Source organism: Poecilia reticulata, chromosome 4, assembly GCF_904066995.2.
Source record: "Poecilia reticulata chromosome 4, P_reticulata-male-v2, whole genome shotgun sequence".
In the NCBI taxonomy this organism is placed as follows: domain Eukaryota; kingdom Metazoa; phylum Chordata; class Actinopteri; order Cyprinodontiformes; family Poeciliidae; genus Poecilia; species Poecilia reticulata.
Window position 1 is genome coordinate 2,979,976 of NC_088833.1, and position 17,678 is coordinate 2,997,653.

Here is a 17,678-nt window from a genome sequence, read left to right on the forward strand (position 1 = left end):
GGTAAAAAATGTCTGACAGGTCAAGTTTGTGTCACGACTGATAAAATGTTGCTAAAGGTCCTTAAACTGCACTTCTTCCATTTATGTCTCTTAAAATACTCCCAAGTATTAAATGTCCATTAGAGGTTCCACTTGTTTGCTTTTTTTTTTTTTCTTTTTACCAATTTTACTTTCATTTACAAACATTTTAATCTTTTTAAGTGATTTATAACAAAATGCTGAACTTATTATATTTTAGTGATGTTTCTACAGCATATTCTCCGTTTATATTTTGCTCATTAATCAGTTTTACTGCTGTGACAACATGGAGTGAATTTCCACAGAAAACGCTGATGGTAGTAAGTTTTTATAAATATCCACAGGAGGAAGTTTATTTATCCAGAACCATCTTTCTTTTTCCATTTTTAGGTTTTCAAAGAGAGAAAACATGGATATGTCACACAATAATTTTTAAAAAAGCACAAAACTTCCTGTCTAATGAGAAGGAAAGACACTTTTTGGTAGATGTGCTTCGATTGCATCTTTCTGACCGATCGCCGATCTTTAAAAACTGATCTGCTGATTCCGATTTATTTGTTCTGAAATCTGAAATTTGTTGCTAAATATAGTAAGAAAGTCATGAGAAAGAAACGTGCAGCGGCTGATGATCTCTAATGAACAGTGGTTGATTTTTAGACCTTTGCTGATGTAGATAAGATCGGCTTCTAAGTATCGGCGCCGATAAATCAGCCTGAACTGCAGTCACCCCAAATTACAGGCTCTGTTTCTATATTTAGCAACTTTTAATCCGGAGTCCACAGGTTGAGTTTTTAAATTATATTTAAAATATATATATGTGATATATAAATTATATTTAATAAAAGTGCAATTAGTGCGCCTGTAAATAAAACCGCACCCAGCATCACAAAAGATAAAAATCTCATTGATGATTCCTGAATCAGGATTTTCCTCAGGAAGACCCTGATGGAAACAGTGCAGCGACGTTTTCTTCGAGTGATATTAATAATACAAAACAGATATTTATTTAGATTTACATTTCTTTTTCTTTATTTTCACAGAACTGTGTTGTAGACTGTGTTTCAGCCAGCTGACTGGCAGGACACAGGAAGAACTGCTAATTTGATCTATTAGAATCAAAATTCCTACAAAATTGATCAAGTTGTCAAAATGCTGTTTCAGTCTGTACCAACAATAAAAACTGAATCTATTGCTAAACCTGTTGCGATAACAAATGTTGCTGGATGATAAATTGTCCCAGAAGTTATCGCGATAAACGATAATATTGTTGTTTTTCAGACCGTTTTCAAGCATTATAATGGTAATAATGGCATAATAATGCAAAAACACACTTTAAACTCTAATGAACATTTAACACTGAAACTGGACGACATTTTAAATATCCAAAATAAACAAAAACAACAAATAAAATGAATTAAAAGTCCTTCATAAAATGGCTAAAACACCAAACTGAAGAGTTTATCATCCAGTTTTGGAAGAAAAAGAAAATTGATAAATCATGCAAATGGAAATGATTCTGCTGGTTTGAATTTATTATATTATTAATTGATTTATTGCTAATTGTGACGGGATTTGTACATGTAGTGGAGTTAAAAGTGGCGTTCTCCGACGGTCTGAAATAAAGTCACTTCTATGATCCATTATTCAGTTTAATCGAGTCAATTCAATTCAAAAGTCCTAAAGGGAAATTAAATCATCATAATGAACTTCTGTTGTGAGCAAATTAATTAACTAACTAATCAGTGTGATTGAAACAGAATTAAATAAAATCTTCACATCCATCTTCATGCGCTTGTTGCTAACAGACTCCACTTTTCATCCCCGTTTTTCTCCCTGCGGACGGAGAGAGCAGGAACCCGGAGACGGCCAAAAACTACAGCATGAGCTCATCGTCTATTACTTATTCATAGCTGCGTCACACAGGCTGATGCAATCGCCGCCTTGCAGCTACCAGGAGGCGAAGAGATGCTCCAGACGTGAGCAAGACGGCTAAAACGAACCCAGAATAAACCTCATCAGCTGTGATTCAGAGCGAGGCTCTGAGCTAACTGCTGCTTCACGTCTTAGTCAAACCTCCTTTTTCTGTTTTTCTTTCCTTTTTTGAGCAAAGAATGTGCAGGACTTGAAAGAGGCCGGCGGAGGGTTTTTATTTCACATTTCAGACTTACTGGGTCGGTTTGTTTGCCCGGGTTCAATAATTAGTCAGCGTTTTGTTCAGCCGGCGGCTGCAGGCAGCAAACATGATTACATCCTCTGCTTTTGATTCAGTTACATTCTGTCCTGTAGCTCGACTGAAATATGACCTTCCTTTGAGATGCACCTGTCACAATAAGCAATAAATCAATTATAATAATTTCCATTTGCATGATTTGTCATTTCTCTCTTTCTACCAAAAGCTGGATGATAAAACTCTTCACTCTGGTGTTTTGATCTCAACTGAACTTTCTTGTTTCTGTTGTTTCATTTAAAACATCTTCCAGTCCCAGTGTTAAATGTCCATTTGAATTTAAAGTTTATTGATCTTTGCGAATTATTAATGTAATAATCCAAGAATTTGAAAATGGCCTCAAAGCAACATTATCATTTATTGTGATGACGTCTGGGACAATTTATCTTCCAGAACAAATGTATTGTGAGAGAGCTGATCAATGACGTAACTAGTAGGGCTGTGTAATAATATCGATTTTGCGATATATATCGATATTTTCTTTCCTAGAAAAAAATCGGTATTCATCAGGAAGTATCGTAACATCCAACTGTCACCTTGCTCACTCACTGCTTGCTCCGCCAGGAGAGTGATCAGGTCATCAGGCTTAGAGTGATTCCTTCAGATGTTAAGTGTTAGAAAGGTATCAAACTATTCAGAGCAGGTACTTGGTGACTTTATTTACTTTACAAATGCATGTAAGCTACAGTTTGTACTGTTTCAATTAAAAGAAACATGTTTTCTCACCACTTCTTTGATTCATTTTGTCCAGCTGTCGACTTTAAGTCTGTGTCCAACCAGAGCCAGGTATTGTGTAGTTGGTGCTTTTAATCAGTTTTCAGTTAAATTAATTCAGTCCAACTCTACAACAGTCACCAAATGTCACCAAAATCACTCTGTCCCTCTAAAATCTTTCAGAAAATTGCAAAAGTGGATTGAATTATATCATTTGCTGAATATCGCAATATATATCGTATCGTGAGCAGAATATCGTGTATCGTATCGTAAGATTATTGTATCACTACAGCCCTAGTAACTAAGTTGTGGTTTAGTGTATGTCATGTTCAGCCATCTTGTTTTCTGTTTTATTCTGTTTGTTCCATTAATTTAAAGGGGCAGAATTATATAAAATTTACTTTTTTTTTTAGCTTTATATAAACTTATAATGTTTCCCTAATCAAAAACAAACCTGGAGTGTTGCTTTGATTTTTTTTTTCATCATTGAGAAATCCTTTAATCTCCATGGCAACCATTCAGCTGTGCTAAAAGCCTGGGTGGCTCTAGCTCCGCCTTCGAGGCAAAGCTCCTCCCACACTCAGCTCCTTCAGACTAGCCAGCAGCAATTAGCAAACACCTGGTGGAGCTGCTGAGTTCATTATATTTGATTACTTGACCAAGTAACTATGATACCATCAGCTGTTACAAAAATATCGATTTAAATCACTAGGTTAGCAAAATAGCTCAGGAAAGAAACAACTTTGGTTTCATCAGTTAAACCTTCCTGTTATCAGCTTGGAGTCTCACTCTCTGAATGAACAGTTTGTTCTTCTCCTGATTTTATTCTTAGATGCCCATGTTATACAGTAAATATTGTATAATATTGTACGATTGTTGTAGTTTTCCAGCCTGGTATTATTGTACGCATGGAGCTGTAGGTACAAACAACAGACTAGAATATGAGATTCTTGTGTTTTGTATAAATGTTTTTGTATAAATGTTTTTAACAGAATAAATGTATCTTGAACCTCCATAAGAAACCATTTGTCTGCACATGCGCACTAGCAAAAATTAATGTTTAATTGTGTTAGTAAGGTTAAAAGATATGTGCATAAAAATGGTTTCTGAAATGTGGCTGTTTTCTAAAACACATGTAAAGTGTTTCTGTTTTTGTTCTTTCTTTTAATTTTCTGTCCTGTGTTTTTTTTTAAATTTCAGGACCAGTTTGAGAATCTGGACAAACACACCCAGTGGGGGATTGACTTCCTCGAGCGCTATGCAAAGTTTGTTAAGGAGAGGCTGGACATAGAGCAGAACTATGCCAAGCAGCTACGGTACGTTCACACACACACACACACACACACACACACACACACACACACACACACACATTGTATCATTGTATTATTGCTGTCAGATTCAAAAATTTATTTTTACCTGTATGTCTTGCAATCAGGACTGAAATTTTAGCCATTTTTCTCTCTAACGATGCTTAAGAAGTCCAAGGTTGTCACATTTTCACTGATTTCATTTTTTAAATATACTGAGACTGTGGCTGCATTTCTGGAGATGTAGGTATTGCTAATTTAGTGTCACACAGTGTCCAAAAGTGAAAAATAACGCAGAAAAACCATTGAGGCATAACTCAAAACCACTCGTATTCTCCTTCTTTCTCGCTCTCTGCGTTAGCTGTGCTACGCACAGACTCGTTGCCATAGCAACCAGCAACATCACCACTAACGTATCAGAATTTAACACCAAAAAATAACACAAACATTTCCCACAAAAAGAACAGAACATTGAGTCTGTTACAGTTTCATGTTTTCAGGCTTGATGTTTATTTAAGTGATCGCTGTGCTAGATTAGCTTCCGCTGCTATTAGCTAATCTATCAGCGCTGGTTGATTAGCTAATTTAAACACCTGCTCTACTGATGATCTGTCGGAGTTGATGTTCAGGTCGCCTTTTTTTTAATCTATTTATTTTTCTAACTGAACCGAAACACACAGAATTCCACAGCACATCTACATGTGAAGGTTGTCATAGTCAAGCTAGCATAGCTGACCTATTTCCCTCTCTTGTGCTGTGTTTTGATTAAAGCTGTTTCCTGACCTTGTTATCTAGTTGTCATTATATTGACGATTAGTAGCAAAGCATTGTGTCCCTTTTTATTTTAGTATTTAGTGCATTACGCTAACAACTTAACAGCTAAAACCGATGCTAGTCATTGTTAGCAGGCAGCTTTTTGGCCCTCCAGCAGGAAGCTGGGGGCGGGGTCTTGGTGTGATGTCATGCTTCAACGTGTCGACATATTAATGTTGAGAATATTGAAATAAAGAATGAAAATGCCTGTTTCTGTTTCTTCGTTACCAAACCGGAAGAAACTAGCAAACCTCTTTAAGAATCAATTGAGGAACGACTGAATGTGTATCTTTGTATGAGTCTGTTTCCAGACAACGCTGCCTTTTTCTTTTTTCCTGATAACAGCTCTCACACTCATGCATCTGCATAAACATGCAGCCTAACACACCTTTAGCCGTGCTCCGGTTAATTCATTCAAACTGCATTTCCAGGAGCCTCAGGGAAACGACCGGCGAAGACTTTGATGTTTAAATCTTTGATTGATCTCTAATGCTTGGATCCTTTCCTGCTGAATTTGGATGTCTATCCTGTGTGTGTGTGTGTGTGTGTGTGTGTGTGTGTGTGTGTGTGTGTGTGTGTGTGTGTGTGTGTGTGTGTGTGTGTGTGTGTGTGTGTGTGTGTCAGTCTGACTTTCAGCATTTTTGCAGGATTAAAATTTCAGACAGTGCCTTAAGCTTTTATGTCTCCCTCTTCCCCTTGTAGGAATCTGGTGAAGAAATATTGTCCAAAACGTTCAAAAGATGAAGAGCCAAGGTGAGGACGTCGTTTTAGTTTAATCCTTTACTCGATGCGTTCGGATGCCTGTGGACTGGAGCAATGGAAAACCCTGCTGGAATCTTGATGAATAATTTCTGACTGGTCATTTAAAAAGCGTGTTTGATGTGGCTGCTCACATCCCGCCTGTAAAATTACCAAACAATGCAGTTCGTCACATAGACGGCAGGAATCTGGAAGGGTCTGTGGAGGTCAGGGGAGATCTTTCTGTCCCCTTAAACCACTTGAAGGGTCTATATTTTTATTATTACAGCTTCCCTAAAGTTGGAAAAGACTCAGAAATTACATTTTTAAGAGGAAAAAAACTTTTTAATTCTTGTTTCATTTGTTTGGAGGTTTTGTTTTTTCCAACAAACGGCTGCTTAGCCACTTTTTTTGAAATTAGATCATGGAAATGAAGAGAAATGTTTTCCTCTTATTTTATGCTTGTTTTAATACATTATGAATAAAAGTTATTTGTTTATGAAGGTTTGAATGAGCAGGAAATGAGGATTATTGAAAAGAAAAACTAATTTTTTAATATTTTGAAAATATTTTCAAAATAAGATAAACTAGAGATTCATCAATTTAGATTTTTACGGCTGATTATCTACATAGAAGTGAAAAATCTGCTATTGGAACTGGTACTGTTTTAGATTTAGACATTTATTGACTGAAAACAAGCTTATTTATCTTTCTGAGGAGTTACTTTTAAGTGTTTCTGTCTAGTTTCTAGTGTAAATATCTTATTACACAAGAATTAAGATAAAAAGTAACTTAAAAGTAACTTCTCAGCAGGATAAATTTGGTTGTTTTCAGGCAATAATTCCTGAATAAAGACACACAGTGCTGGTTCCACTGGCAGATTTGTCTCACTTAAAACAGTAAAAATGTCTCATAACTGGAAAAATCTGCCAGTGGAACTATTTCTTTTTATAATATATATCCAAGAATTATTTTGTATAAACAAGCTTGTTCATCTTGCTGTGAAGTGACATTTAAGTTGTTTTATCTTCAAATATTTAGTAATATTTTGTGTTTTTGCAGCGCTTTCTAAGATGAACTTTCTGGAATCCACCAGTTTTGTTGCTTTATATTTTTTCCACAGAAAAAGTTGTTACTGAACTAAAAATTCAGGGTAATTTTTGAAAACTTTTATGTATTTTTGTCTAGTTTCTAGTGCAAATATTTTAATAAACTTCCACGAAGACAAAAACAATGTTATAGTAACTTATAACAAACAACAATCTGCCGGAGGAACTAGCACTTTTAAGAATTTTATTCAAGAATTGTTGTAAAACAAGCTTATTTCTCTTGCTGAAAAGTTGCTTTTCAGTTTTTTGTTTAGTTTCAAATACAAATATCTTAATACACTTGTATTAAGACAAAATAACCTTAAAGTAGCTTCTCAGCAAGATAAATAAACTTGTTTTAAATCAATAATTGTTGAATAAAGATACTTAGTTATTTTTTAAAATATATATTAAAGAATTATTTACCTAAAACTAGCTTATTTATCTTGCTGAGAAGTTACTTTTAAGTTGTTTTGTCTCAAAGCGCACCAAGATATTTTCATTAAAACTAGACAAAATACTTGATAAAATTCTGTTTTTGCAGTTCTGTCTCAGCTGGAATCTGTTTTGTTGCATTAAACTCTTTCGAGTGATTTTTAAGCTCTGTAAATTAAAATTTCTTGTAGGTTCACATCGTGTCTGTCGTTCTACTCCATTCTGGGCGAGCTGAACGACTACGCCGGCCAGAGGGAGGTGGTGGCGGAGGAAATGTCCCACAAGGTTTACAACGAGCTGATGAGGTACAGCCAGGAGCTGAAGGCCGAGCGGAAACACGTGAGTGATGTCACGGCTCTGAGCGTCTCCGTCCTGAAAGCAGATGTTTCGCTGCTCTCCTCTGCGTCGCTTGTTTTCTGAGGAATAATCTGTTGCGTGTGATGTTATCCGTCTGCTGTCTTGTTTCTACCATCTGCTGCTGGAGAAATGAACATGCTGATGTGTTTTGGGAGAATAGTGGCCTCTAGTTGTTTTGAACCATAATTTGTCATGTTTTATTTCATATAGAAGTCCGGTTTTCATTGGTTTTATATGTATATCAGACTTGAGGTTTCAGGATAAAGCAAAATATAAAACTTTAAAATATTTCTAAATGAAACTGATCTGAATTAGTAGGTCTGTCACTATAACTAATTTTCCTGGATGATAAATTGCCCCAGAAGTTATCACTAAAAATCATAATATTGTTATTTTGAGGCCATTTTCAAATTATATAATGATGATAATTATATTGCCACACTACCACATTTTGCAATGACACATAGATTTTGGTTTCCTAATGTTTTCTAAGTTAATATTTTAATTGTTTCAAAGTCTTTGACCTAAAATAGACATACTGTGATTAAAAAGTCTCTTTCATTCCCTAAGTTCCTAGTAGCTCTAATTTGCATCATACCTAAATTTACACTAATGTAGGTGCAAAATTCAAATTTCTAATCTCCAAGTAATTTCACATCTGATTGACATGAATTTTTGTGGCATGAAGATGTTAAATATGTTAGAAAACGACAGTTAGTCATAACCTGCTGAAATAAGAAAACCCGCCGCCTTCTTTCATGTTGCTTTGTCACGTTGTCCAATATTTCTGTGGTCTGCTTATTTACGTGTTTCTTGTTTCTGTGTGGAAATGAGCAGCACCTACAGGAAGGAAGGAAGGCTCAGCAGTTTTTGGATCACTGCTGGAAACAGATGGACAACGTAAGTCTGGGGGTTGGGAGAGAAAACGTGTTTATGGTAAACACTTTCTGTCAGGGACGAGCAGCTGCTCCTCGCACACTAACTGACACCAGGAAGGAATGAAAGAAATGCTAACAGTTAGCCGAAGGATAAACTGAGTCCCCCCTGATCTTTTTTTACCCATTTTGGACAGAAAACAAAAACATTTCCTCCATTTAAATCTGTTTTAAGAAGCTAGCTTTGTGCTAAACAATACGAGCTGTAGCTTTAATTATTTTTTATCATATTCAGAAATTGTAGCATCATTTGTGTTCCCTTCTTGGCAAGGACAGTTTCCAGGAAAGAGACAAAGATATCAGTGCAGATCTGAAGCTCTCAACTGTATTACTACACTGCAAAAACAGAAAATATTACCAAGCATTTTTAGCCTAGTTTTTCAGTACACTTGAGATAAGACAAAACTAATTTACACATAAAATGTAGGAGATTGTTTTAAGTTGATAAGTCCTTAATTTTGATTTAAAAGTATCAGTCCTGATTATTTCACTAAGAACATCTTGCTTCAAGTCAAATAATCTGCCAACGGAAATATGTATATGTATTTATAATCAACATTGAGAAACTATTAACTTAAAACAAGTCATTATTAGTTTAGGCTTATTTCAAGTTGTCTTTAAAAAAATAGACCAATAATAACTTGGTAAGATTTAGTGTTTTGCAGTGTAAACTTGATGTTTGTGCAGACTGTGTGACTTTAACTGTGACCACCTAGTGACCAGACTGTAATGTCTCAGCTATTTGCTGTTTGCTTTGCTGCTAATGCGATCCAGATGGCGCATCAGGAAGTAAACTATCTCTGCGTGATTCATTCACATATTTTCCTCGTCTCATTTAGCGAGACAGATGCAAATCTGCTGCGATTAATATTTTTGGTGCTTGAAATAAACTGGATGCTCTTTTTTTTTTTTCCCTTTTAGAGTAAAAAGAAGTTTGAGAGGGAGTGCAGAGAAGCAGAGAAAGCGCAAACCACCTACGACCGGCTAGATAACGACATCAACGCCACCAAGTCCGAGGTGGAGAAGGTAAGATGCTTCCACCTGTGGAGCCGTCGCGTCGTTTATCCAGGTTATCGGGTAAATCTTTCCTAAGTTTTCACTGATTTCTAGTGAAAATGGTGGCTTAGTTTCTTGGTACTCTTGAAATAAGACAAAACTAACCTACAAATAACTTTTCAGCAAGATATAGGAGCTTTTTTTGTTGCTCATATTCAGCCTTAGTGTACATGAAGAGTGTTTTGTTTTTTAAATTAAAGATACATTAGATTCCAAAGATTTATGTGGGTAGCTTTTTTAAGTAAAGAACTCCTTAAAATAGTAGAAAAAGCACTTGTTCATTTGGTAGATTATTTCACTTACAACAAGACATTTGAAATAATCTGCCAGTGGAACTGGAACTTGGTTGCTAGGTAACGGGCTGGCTTGGCTGGGGTTGCTAGGTAACGGACTGGCTTGGCTGGGGTTGCTAAGTAACGGCACAGCGCCACTGGAATTAAAATGCCAGTGGGACTAGAACATTTTCATCAGTATTACAGAGTTATTGACTAAAACAAGCCCCTATATCTTGCTGAAAAGTTACTTAGAAGTTTGTTTTGTTTTTTAAAGTGTGGTAAGATATTTGCACTAGAACCGAGAGCAATAAAAATACTTGGTAATATTTTGTGTTTTTGCAGTGTGCATGCTGACTTCTCTCTGTGGTTTGGCAGGAGACTAAAGGAGAAAAAGGAAATGATTTATTCTTAAATCGTTATCTCAAAGTGTTGTGTGTCGTTCCATCTTCGGAAACATTGTTTAACATCACAGTTTGGAAAGTTTGGCTCACGTTTCTTTGCAACATTGTTTCAATTCAACTGGACTGGAAAGTTTTTATGTTTAAACTGCCTGCTAAATGTCAAACCTAGAGACGCACCGGTCAGATGTTAATCTCTGTATTGAAAAAAAATCTAGATTAGGTTTCGATTACAGTGTTTCCTGATCTGTAAGGGCAAATCTATTCAGTCTATTTCTATGCTTTGTCCTCTGAAATGCTTTATTATTTATTGTGCTTTATTTAGAACGGCACTTTGTGAATTTTTAGGCTTTAGGTTGCCTTTAGTGGATAACTTGTGTGATTTTCCATAATTATATGATTAACTGTTCAGGCTAAAGCGCAGCTCTACATGCGGACCCACATGGCGGACGAGAGTAAAAACGAATATGCTGCTCAGCTCCAGAACTTCAACGGAGAGCAGTGGAAACATTTTAATAACTCCATACCACAAATATTTAAGGTAAATAAAACAATTCAATCGTTCTTACTCACTTTATAATTCCTCTGTTAGCTTTGTATTTTTAAGTGTTTATTACTTTGTAAAACCTTTTTGTTGCTCATATTCAGCCTCAATATACATGAAGAGTGTTTGTTTTTCAAATTGAAGATAAATTAGATTCCAAATATGCATTAGATTTATGTGGGTGAAGAGAATTGGGTGTTTTATTTATTTATGTCAAGCTACTTCTCTTACGTTTTGAAATGAGTTTGTGGATTTATTAAAAGTTTAAACTTTATTTACAAAGTCTGGCTTCATTGGAAGCAAATCAAATTTGCCAACATGAACATAAAATCTCCACATGAACATTCGAGATTGAGCAAAACTGGATATAAAGGCACAACTCTGCTTTTATATCCACAAAAGCCAATGGCGGGGCCAAGAGTCTGAGGGGCGGGGCCAATGTGGGATTTAGCGGGGTTTGCTTAGCGACTTTCTAGACCCTTTAGCAACTTTTTTTTCAAAAAAGCAACAAGCAACAAAACTTACTTGCTTTTATCCTTTTGTGCATGTTTGATAAATACTTTAAACATTTTGCAGCTGTGCAAAATGACTGAGCCTAGCTCCGCCTTCGAGGCGTAGCTCCTCCCCTCTCAGCTCCTTCAGACTAGCCAGCAGCAATTAGCAAACAGCTGCTGAGCTCATTACATGAAATAAGACAAAACTCCATCCATCCATCCATCCATCCATTTTCTTCCGCTTATCCGGGGTCGGGTCGCGGGGGCAGCAGCTTCAGAAGGGAGGCCCAGACTTCCCTCTCCCCAGCCACTTCTTCCAGCTCCTCCGGGGGAATCCCAAGGCGTTCCCAGGCCAGCCGAGAGACGTAATCCCTCCAGTGTGTCCTGGGTCTTCCCCGAGGTTAGACAAAACTAACCTACAAATAACTTTTCAGCAGGATATAGGAGCTTTTGTTGTTTACATGAGCTCAGCAGATGTTTGCAGATGTTTGCTAACCAGAAATGCTGGTAAAAAAGTTGCTAAAGGGTTAATAGAGGAGCCATGTTGGGATGACTTCCTGGAGGCGGAGCTTCAGAAAGAGCAGGAGTTCTTAAAGAGACAGAGACCCAATTTCAAGGAGTTAAATCAGGAAGTAAAATTTCTTTTAAGTCATATTTTATATAAACAGCATTTTCACAGCACCTGAAGTTGTGCTATAAAATGGCACTAAGTGCCTGGAAAACATGATACTGCCCCTTTAAATGAGCAGCTTGTGATGAGGAACCTGCTGTTTTTCAGACGTTGTGTGTTTGTCTCAGTGTTTTTTTCATTCCTCTTTTCCTCCTCTGCATGCAGAATCTCCAAGGCATGGACGAACGGCGAACGGTAAAACTCGGTGAAACGTATCGAAGCTTCGCGGAGGCCGAGCGGAGAGTCATTCCCATCGTCACCAAATGTCTGGATGGGATGGTTTCTGCTGCCAAGTCCGTCGACGAGCGGCGGGTACGAAACCGAAAACATCAACCTTCAAAAGACAAAAATCCTGATCCCGTTGAAACTATTCCCTCTGTTTCCATTTCCCATCCTCCCAGGACTCGACTATCGTGGTGGAGTCGTTTAAATCCGGCTTCGAACCACCGGGAGACTTTCCGTTTGAGGACTTCAGTCAGAACTTGAGCAGGACGGGTTCGGACGGGACCATCAGCAACACGCCGAAAGGCGAGAGAGAGCTGGCTCCGGTGCCGCGCTCCGAAGCAAAACACACGATAAGCAAAGGCAAGAATAAACTCTGGCTGTTTGGGAAGAAACCAAAGGTACGCGGACACACTTTAAATATTCACATCTGTTTCAAAGTGTCTGACTATAACAAACACTGTATTTCTATTAATCATGATGATTTTCTGGTAGCAGTTTATGAAAGTATACTTTTACATCAAACCAATAGAAAACTGGTTTGAAAACAGAAGAAATGTTGGATTAATAAAAAGTATGTTTAACACCTAGGCCTGTCGCGATAAACGATAAATCAATTAATCTCACGATAAATTAAACCTATCGACCTCATTTTAATTATCGGCTTTATCGTCTCTTCCTGCCTTTTTTCTGTCTGTTGATGACACTGAATGAAAAAAGGCTCAACTCCGGTGCTCTGCACTGACCCTCCCTTCCTCAGTGTAATGTCCAGCGCACACGACACGAGTTGTCGGTCCATTTTCAAACCCTGAGCTGACAGGGTTTGAAAACCATTAGCTGACAGAAATCCTAGGTATTACGGTTCAATCGGGTTCGTCGTGCCGTGTGGTGTCCAGCCACAAGGTCGCAAAATAATGGCTACAAGTCCATCCATCCATTTTCTTGCACCCTTGTCCCTCAGTGGGGTCAGGAGGTGCTGGTTCCTCTCCAGCTAACGTTTCGGGCGAGAGGCGGGGTCACCCTGGACTGGTCGCCAGTCTGTCGCAGGGCAACACAGAGACACACAGGACACACAACCATGCACACACACTCACACCTAGGGACAATTTGGAGAGGCCAATTAATCTGACAGTCATGTTTTTGGACTGTGGGAGGAAACCAGAGTACCTGGAGAAAACCCACCATGCACAGGGAGAACATGGAGACTCCATGCAGAAAGACCCCAGGCCGGGAATCGAACCCAGAACCTTCTTGCTGCAAGGCAACAGCTCTACCAACTGCGCCACTGTGCAGCCCTGGCTACAAGTCAAGTTAACTAATTTTAAAATCAGGCATTAATCAATGCTTTACTAGAATCTACCTGTGATGCATGTAGCTAGAGTCAGCATAAAGTCCTGACTGAATGAAAATCATTGTAACCTATTTATGTCACGTTAACGAAGAACAGCTGGAAAGTTACCGGGTTCATCAACTGCGGTAGCAATTTGGCTCCAACTCCTCCCCTTGTCATTTCTATATTCTTTGCACGAAATGTTGAATAAATATTAATGTTGTTTCCACAAATCATCTCCATGTCCGCTGGATTTTGGATTGCGCTGTTTCAGCTGTTTGGGATTTCCCTCCGTAATTTCCCCTCAGAAAGCAGGAGGAGAATCCGGCTCTCTGATTGGCTACCTGTCACATTTGGCGTTTAGCTCCCAGTCGGGGAAAAACCCTGATTTAGATCGGAGCGGCCATGACGATCTACCGTAACACACCACACACTGCAGGATGATCGGTTAGATCGGCCAACGATCTAAGATTGTCATATGGGAAAAATAGGGGCAAAAATGGTGTAGTGTGAACAACTGCATCAGGTAGTCAGATGTGCCTGTTTTCTCTATTTAAATCTAGAGATTACTGAAGGGCAATATAAAATACAGACTTCATAATCTGCACTCTTTTGGTTGAGTGCAGTATTTATTTCCACTTTGGCTTTATGTTGTTTAGTTTTTATTCAAGTAGGTTTTTTGTTAATGGAGACTGAGAATCCATTTTATTTTTGTTTTTGGTTGTTTTATTTATTTAGTTTCTCAGTTCCAGTGTTATGTGTTCTTTTGAAAATAAAGTGCATCTGTCTATGGCAAGAAATTATTATTCATTTATGCATTATTAGTCATTTCCATTAAATCTGTGTCAAAAGGTCTTGAAACAATATTATCGTTTATCGCAATAAATTTTTAGACAATTAATCGTCCAGCAAAATTTGTTATCGTGACAGGCCTATTAACACCTGCTTAAAGGTTATTTTCAAAAGTTACTGTTACTCTGACAAGCTATATTCTAATATATTCAGTATGGCTGCACATCAAAAAAGATTAATAAATGTATTATTTACATAAGTAGAAACCCTAAAATGATATTTGTTATTCTGAAACAGGACAGCAACAGAAACTTTAAGTATTTAGCTGTATTTGAAACAATGCAGGATGAAAACAAACAATTCTTCAAAAATGTTGAAATTCAGTTTGTAACAGGAAAGATGCCAGGATCTCATGGGTCTGTGCAGGAAATAAATTTTGTTGTGTTTTTGCACTATTTATATTTTAATTGTTTCAAAATCTTCCTTGACTTAAAATATACATACTGTAATTAAAAAGTCTCTTTCATTCCTTAAGTTCCTGGTATCTCTAATTAGCATCATACATTTACACTAATGTAGGTACAAAGTTCAAATTCATAATCACCAATAATCACATATAGTTGACAGCTAAAACATGTTTTGTTTGTTTAATTGTATGTAAATTCAGGCATTAAGAGGTTAAATGTCGGAAAATTCTAAATCTGATCCGATAGCAAAACTGGTCTCCCTTTTATGTTTCTATGTTTGTCACGCTGTCCAATATTTCTGTGGTCTGTTTATTTACCTTTTGTTCTTGAGAAAATGTTGCATCAATGTTGTTTTACTTCCACTTTAACCAACTTCCTGTTCAGTTTTGGAGTTATTTTAAATAATTTTTCCAGTTTTATAGCCATACTTTCCAATCTGCTGCCGTTTTTGGACCCTGACCCTCAGCTAAAACGCGCCGCTGGCCACTGATTAACCTCCTGCAGTTGGTTCATGTTTAACCAATCAGCTGCTTCATGGTATCAGCAATCTGTTTGATAGGTGGGGCGTGTGTTTGTGTACACGGAGCAGTTTGCTCAACACTCGGACCGGCCTTACGGACAGATTACGATTCTCTGGGATTGAGATTGAAGCTCCATCAGAGTGAGTCAGCCTCGGAAAACACAGAAGAAGAAATGCGGAAACAAACAGGAAACCAGTCCAGATCTAAACTTTATCTGACTTGAAAATATTTTTAATTCCATATTTATCAGCAACCTTGATAAAGAAATTAGTTAAAGGTTTTAAAATAAATACATTGCTTTTTTGTAGCATAATCTTACACTGAAATACAATTAGATACCTTTAATCTCTGTTGTTTTGTACATTTATCAGCTATCAGGTCAAATAATTACTTTGAAACCAACGGGAATTGTTTTTTGTTTTTAATTATTTTCCGTTTTTAAGTTGATTGGAGTTTTTTGAAATTTCTAATTAGGTATCAAGAGTTTTTATTATTCCTTCAAGTTTTTTCTACTGTTTTTGTGAATTATTTTATTTTTTTGTGCAATCAAAACATTGGAGCGACTTTCGAAATATGTTAAAAATTATTTCCAAAATATACACATAGGAGAAAAGAGGGAAAAAGAAAATAACAAGCGGACGTACTGGAGACACAAACTTTTCTATCTGTCTTTAAATAACTTCTTGGTTAATCGCTACATGATCATTTGACAGCTGCTGAGGCAAAGGCAGCAGAGGAAACGCTGCCACCTGCAGGTGGGAGTTGGCATCACTTAAGCCCAGTCGTTTTGACCATTTTTAGAAAAAATTTGCCAAACATTTACAATGATGTTGGTGTGAAAAAATCCTGAAGGGATCTGTTGACTTTGCGTGAATTTCTGTGATCTCAGATTCATAGAAAGACTGGAGGGACTGAAATGTTGTTCTTTAGGAGCCTTTTCCATCTTCTGGTTTATAAACTCTCCTTAGTTTAATAGAAAATATGACCTAAATTTGAATACAATTTTTTTGTCCATATTCAACCCACACCCATAGTCTGATCTTTCCACCCCGAGTGAGAATGATTCATTTTCCCAATTCAAAATGTCTCAGCTTTAAGATCAGTAGCTGCGTTTCCATTACAAATGTGCGCAAAACTTTGTAGATATTCTACTAATAAAAAAAACACAATTTTGTAAATGTGGTGTTTCCATTAAATAAGAAATGTAATTAAAATCACATGTGAGTAAATTTGACGCGTTAAGTCATTAAAAATCATCCTCCTCCATCACGTCCTATTGTCTTCTTTGGCGTTTCCACCAGTAGTAACATCCTGTTGTTCATCACGACTCGTTTGATGCGTAAAAAGTGTTTTTATTGAAGTTTTGAGAAATACACAGGTGCAAAATCTTTTAATCGAAAAAAGCTGGATTTCTTCAAAATCGACGTGTTTTTATTAATCAAATTTATTTTCAGAATTTAAATTTATTGGAATTTTATGTCTAATGGAAACGCAGCTACTGAAGAAACACAATTTATGTTGAGGCATTTTAGACATTTTAAGATTTGATAACCAAAACATTGATAAAATTTATGTAGGGAGTAAATTTACCAAAAATAAAGAGAGTGGTGAAACTTTCTGAAGTGTTTTTATGAAAATGGCCGACTCACTCCCACATATGTAAACAACGGAAGCTAAAGCTAACAGCTGTTTTATTCTGACTTCCTGTCCAGTTCCCATCCTTTCTCCCTCCTCCGCCACCTTCTTCCTCCCACCACCATCATCATCATCATCATCAGCGGTCCATCTCCCATTTCTTCCCCACGTCTCGCTTCGGCTCCAACCTTGTAAGCCACTATCTGTCTGAGATTAAGACTACAGTACCCAGAATCCCTCAGAACATAAGGGGTTTGAGGAGAGGGGTGAGACAAGACGTGTCCATGAGTTTGAAACCGGTTTGTTTTTATTTCTGTTTTCATTTATCGTTTCTTTTCGGGATGTCTGCAAGAACAGGTTCAGATTTTCTATAAAACGTCTCAAATGTTGCGACATCCTAAACTGGATTATGATGGTTTAATACAGGGGTGTCCAAAGTGCGGCCAGGGGGCCAGTTGTGGCCCTTTCACTGATTTTGTGCGGCCCTCATCTGTAATTCAAAAATGATGCAAATTTGGAGACTTTTAATTTGTAATTTTCTTACAATGGAAAATGTAAAGTACAACAGAAAGTGTTTGTCTTTTTATAACAGAGCTTTAACAAAATGTAAAATGATGTTTATGATGCACCCAGATCAGC

At 37.1% G+C, this 17,678-nt stretch overlaps 1 protein-coding gene across 3 annotated transcripts in view; it reads left to right on the plus strand.

Annotated features, from left to right (window-relative positions):
* The window catches only part of fnbp1l (formin binding protein 1-like), a 51,254-nt gene that overhangs the window by 20,129 nt on the left and 13,447 nt on the right, over window positions 1–17,678 (plus strand). The window contains exons 2-10 of one of the 3 annotated variants that reach the window (XM_081605996.1): window positions 4,160–4,275; window positions 5,785–5,835; window positions 7,535–7,682; window positions 8,538–8,600; window positions 9,557–9,661; window positions 10,777–10,905; window positions 12,238–12,384; window positions 12,474–12,695; window positions 17,117–17,305. In XM_081605996.1, the coding sequence (XP_081462122.1) occupies window positions 4,160–4,275; window positions 5,785–5,835; window positions 7,535–7,682; window positions 8,538–8,600; window positions 9,557–9,661; window positions 10,777–10,905; window positions 12,238–12,384; window positions 12,474–12,695; window positions 17,117–17,305 (1,170 nt within the window). The remainder of the gene's footprint in view (window positions 1–4,159; window positions 4,276–5,784; window positions 5,836–7,534; window positions 7,683–8,537; window positions 8,601–9,556; window positions 9,662–10,776; window positions 10,906–12,237; window positions 12,385–12,473; window positions 12,696–17,116; window positions 17,306–17,678) is intronic. The other 2 variants (XM_081605994.1, XM_081605995.1) reach the window with 2 other exon arrangements.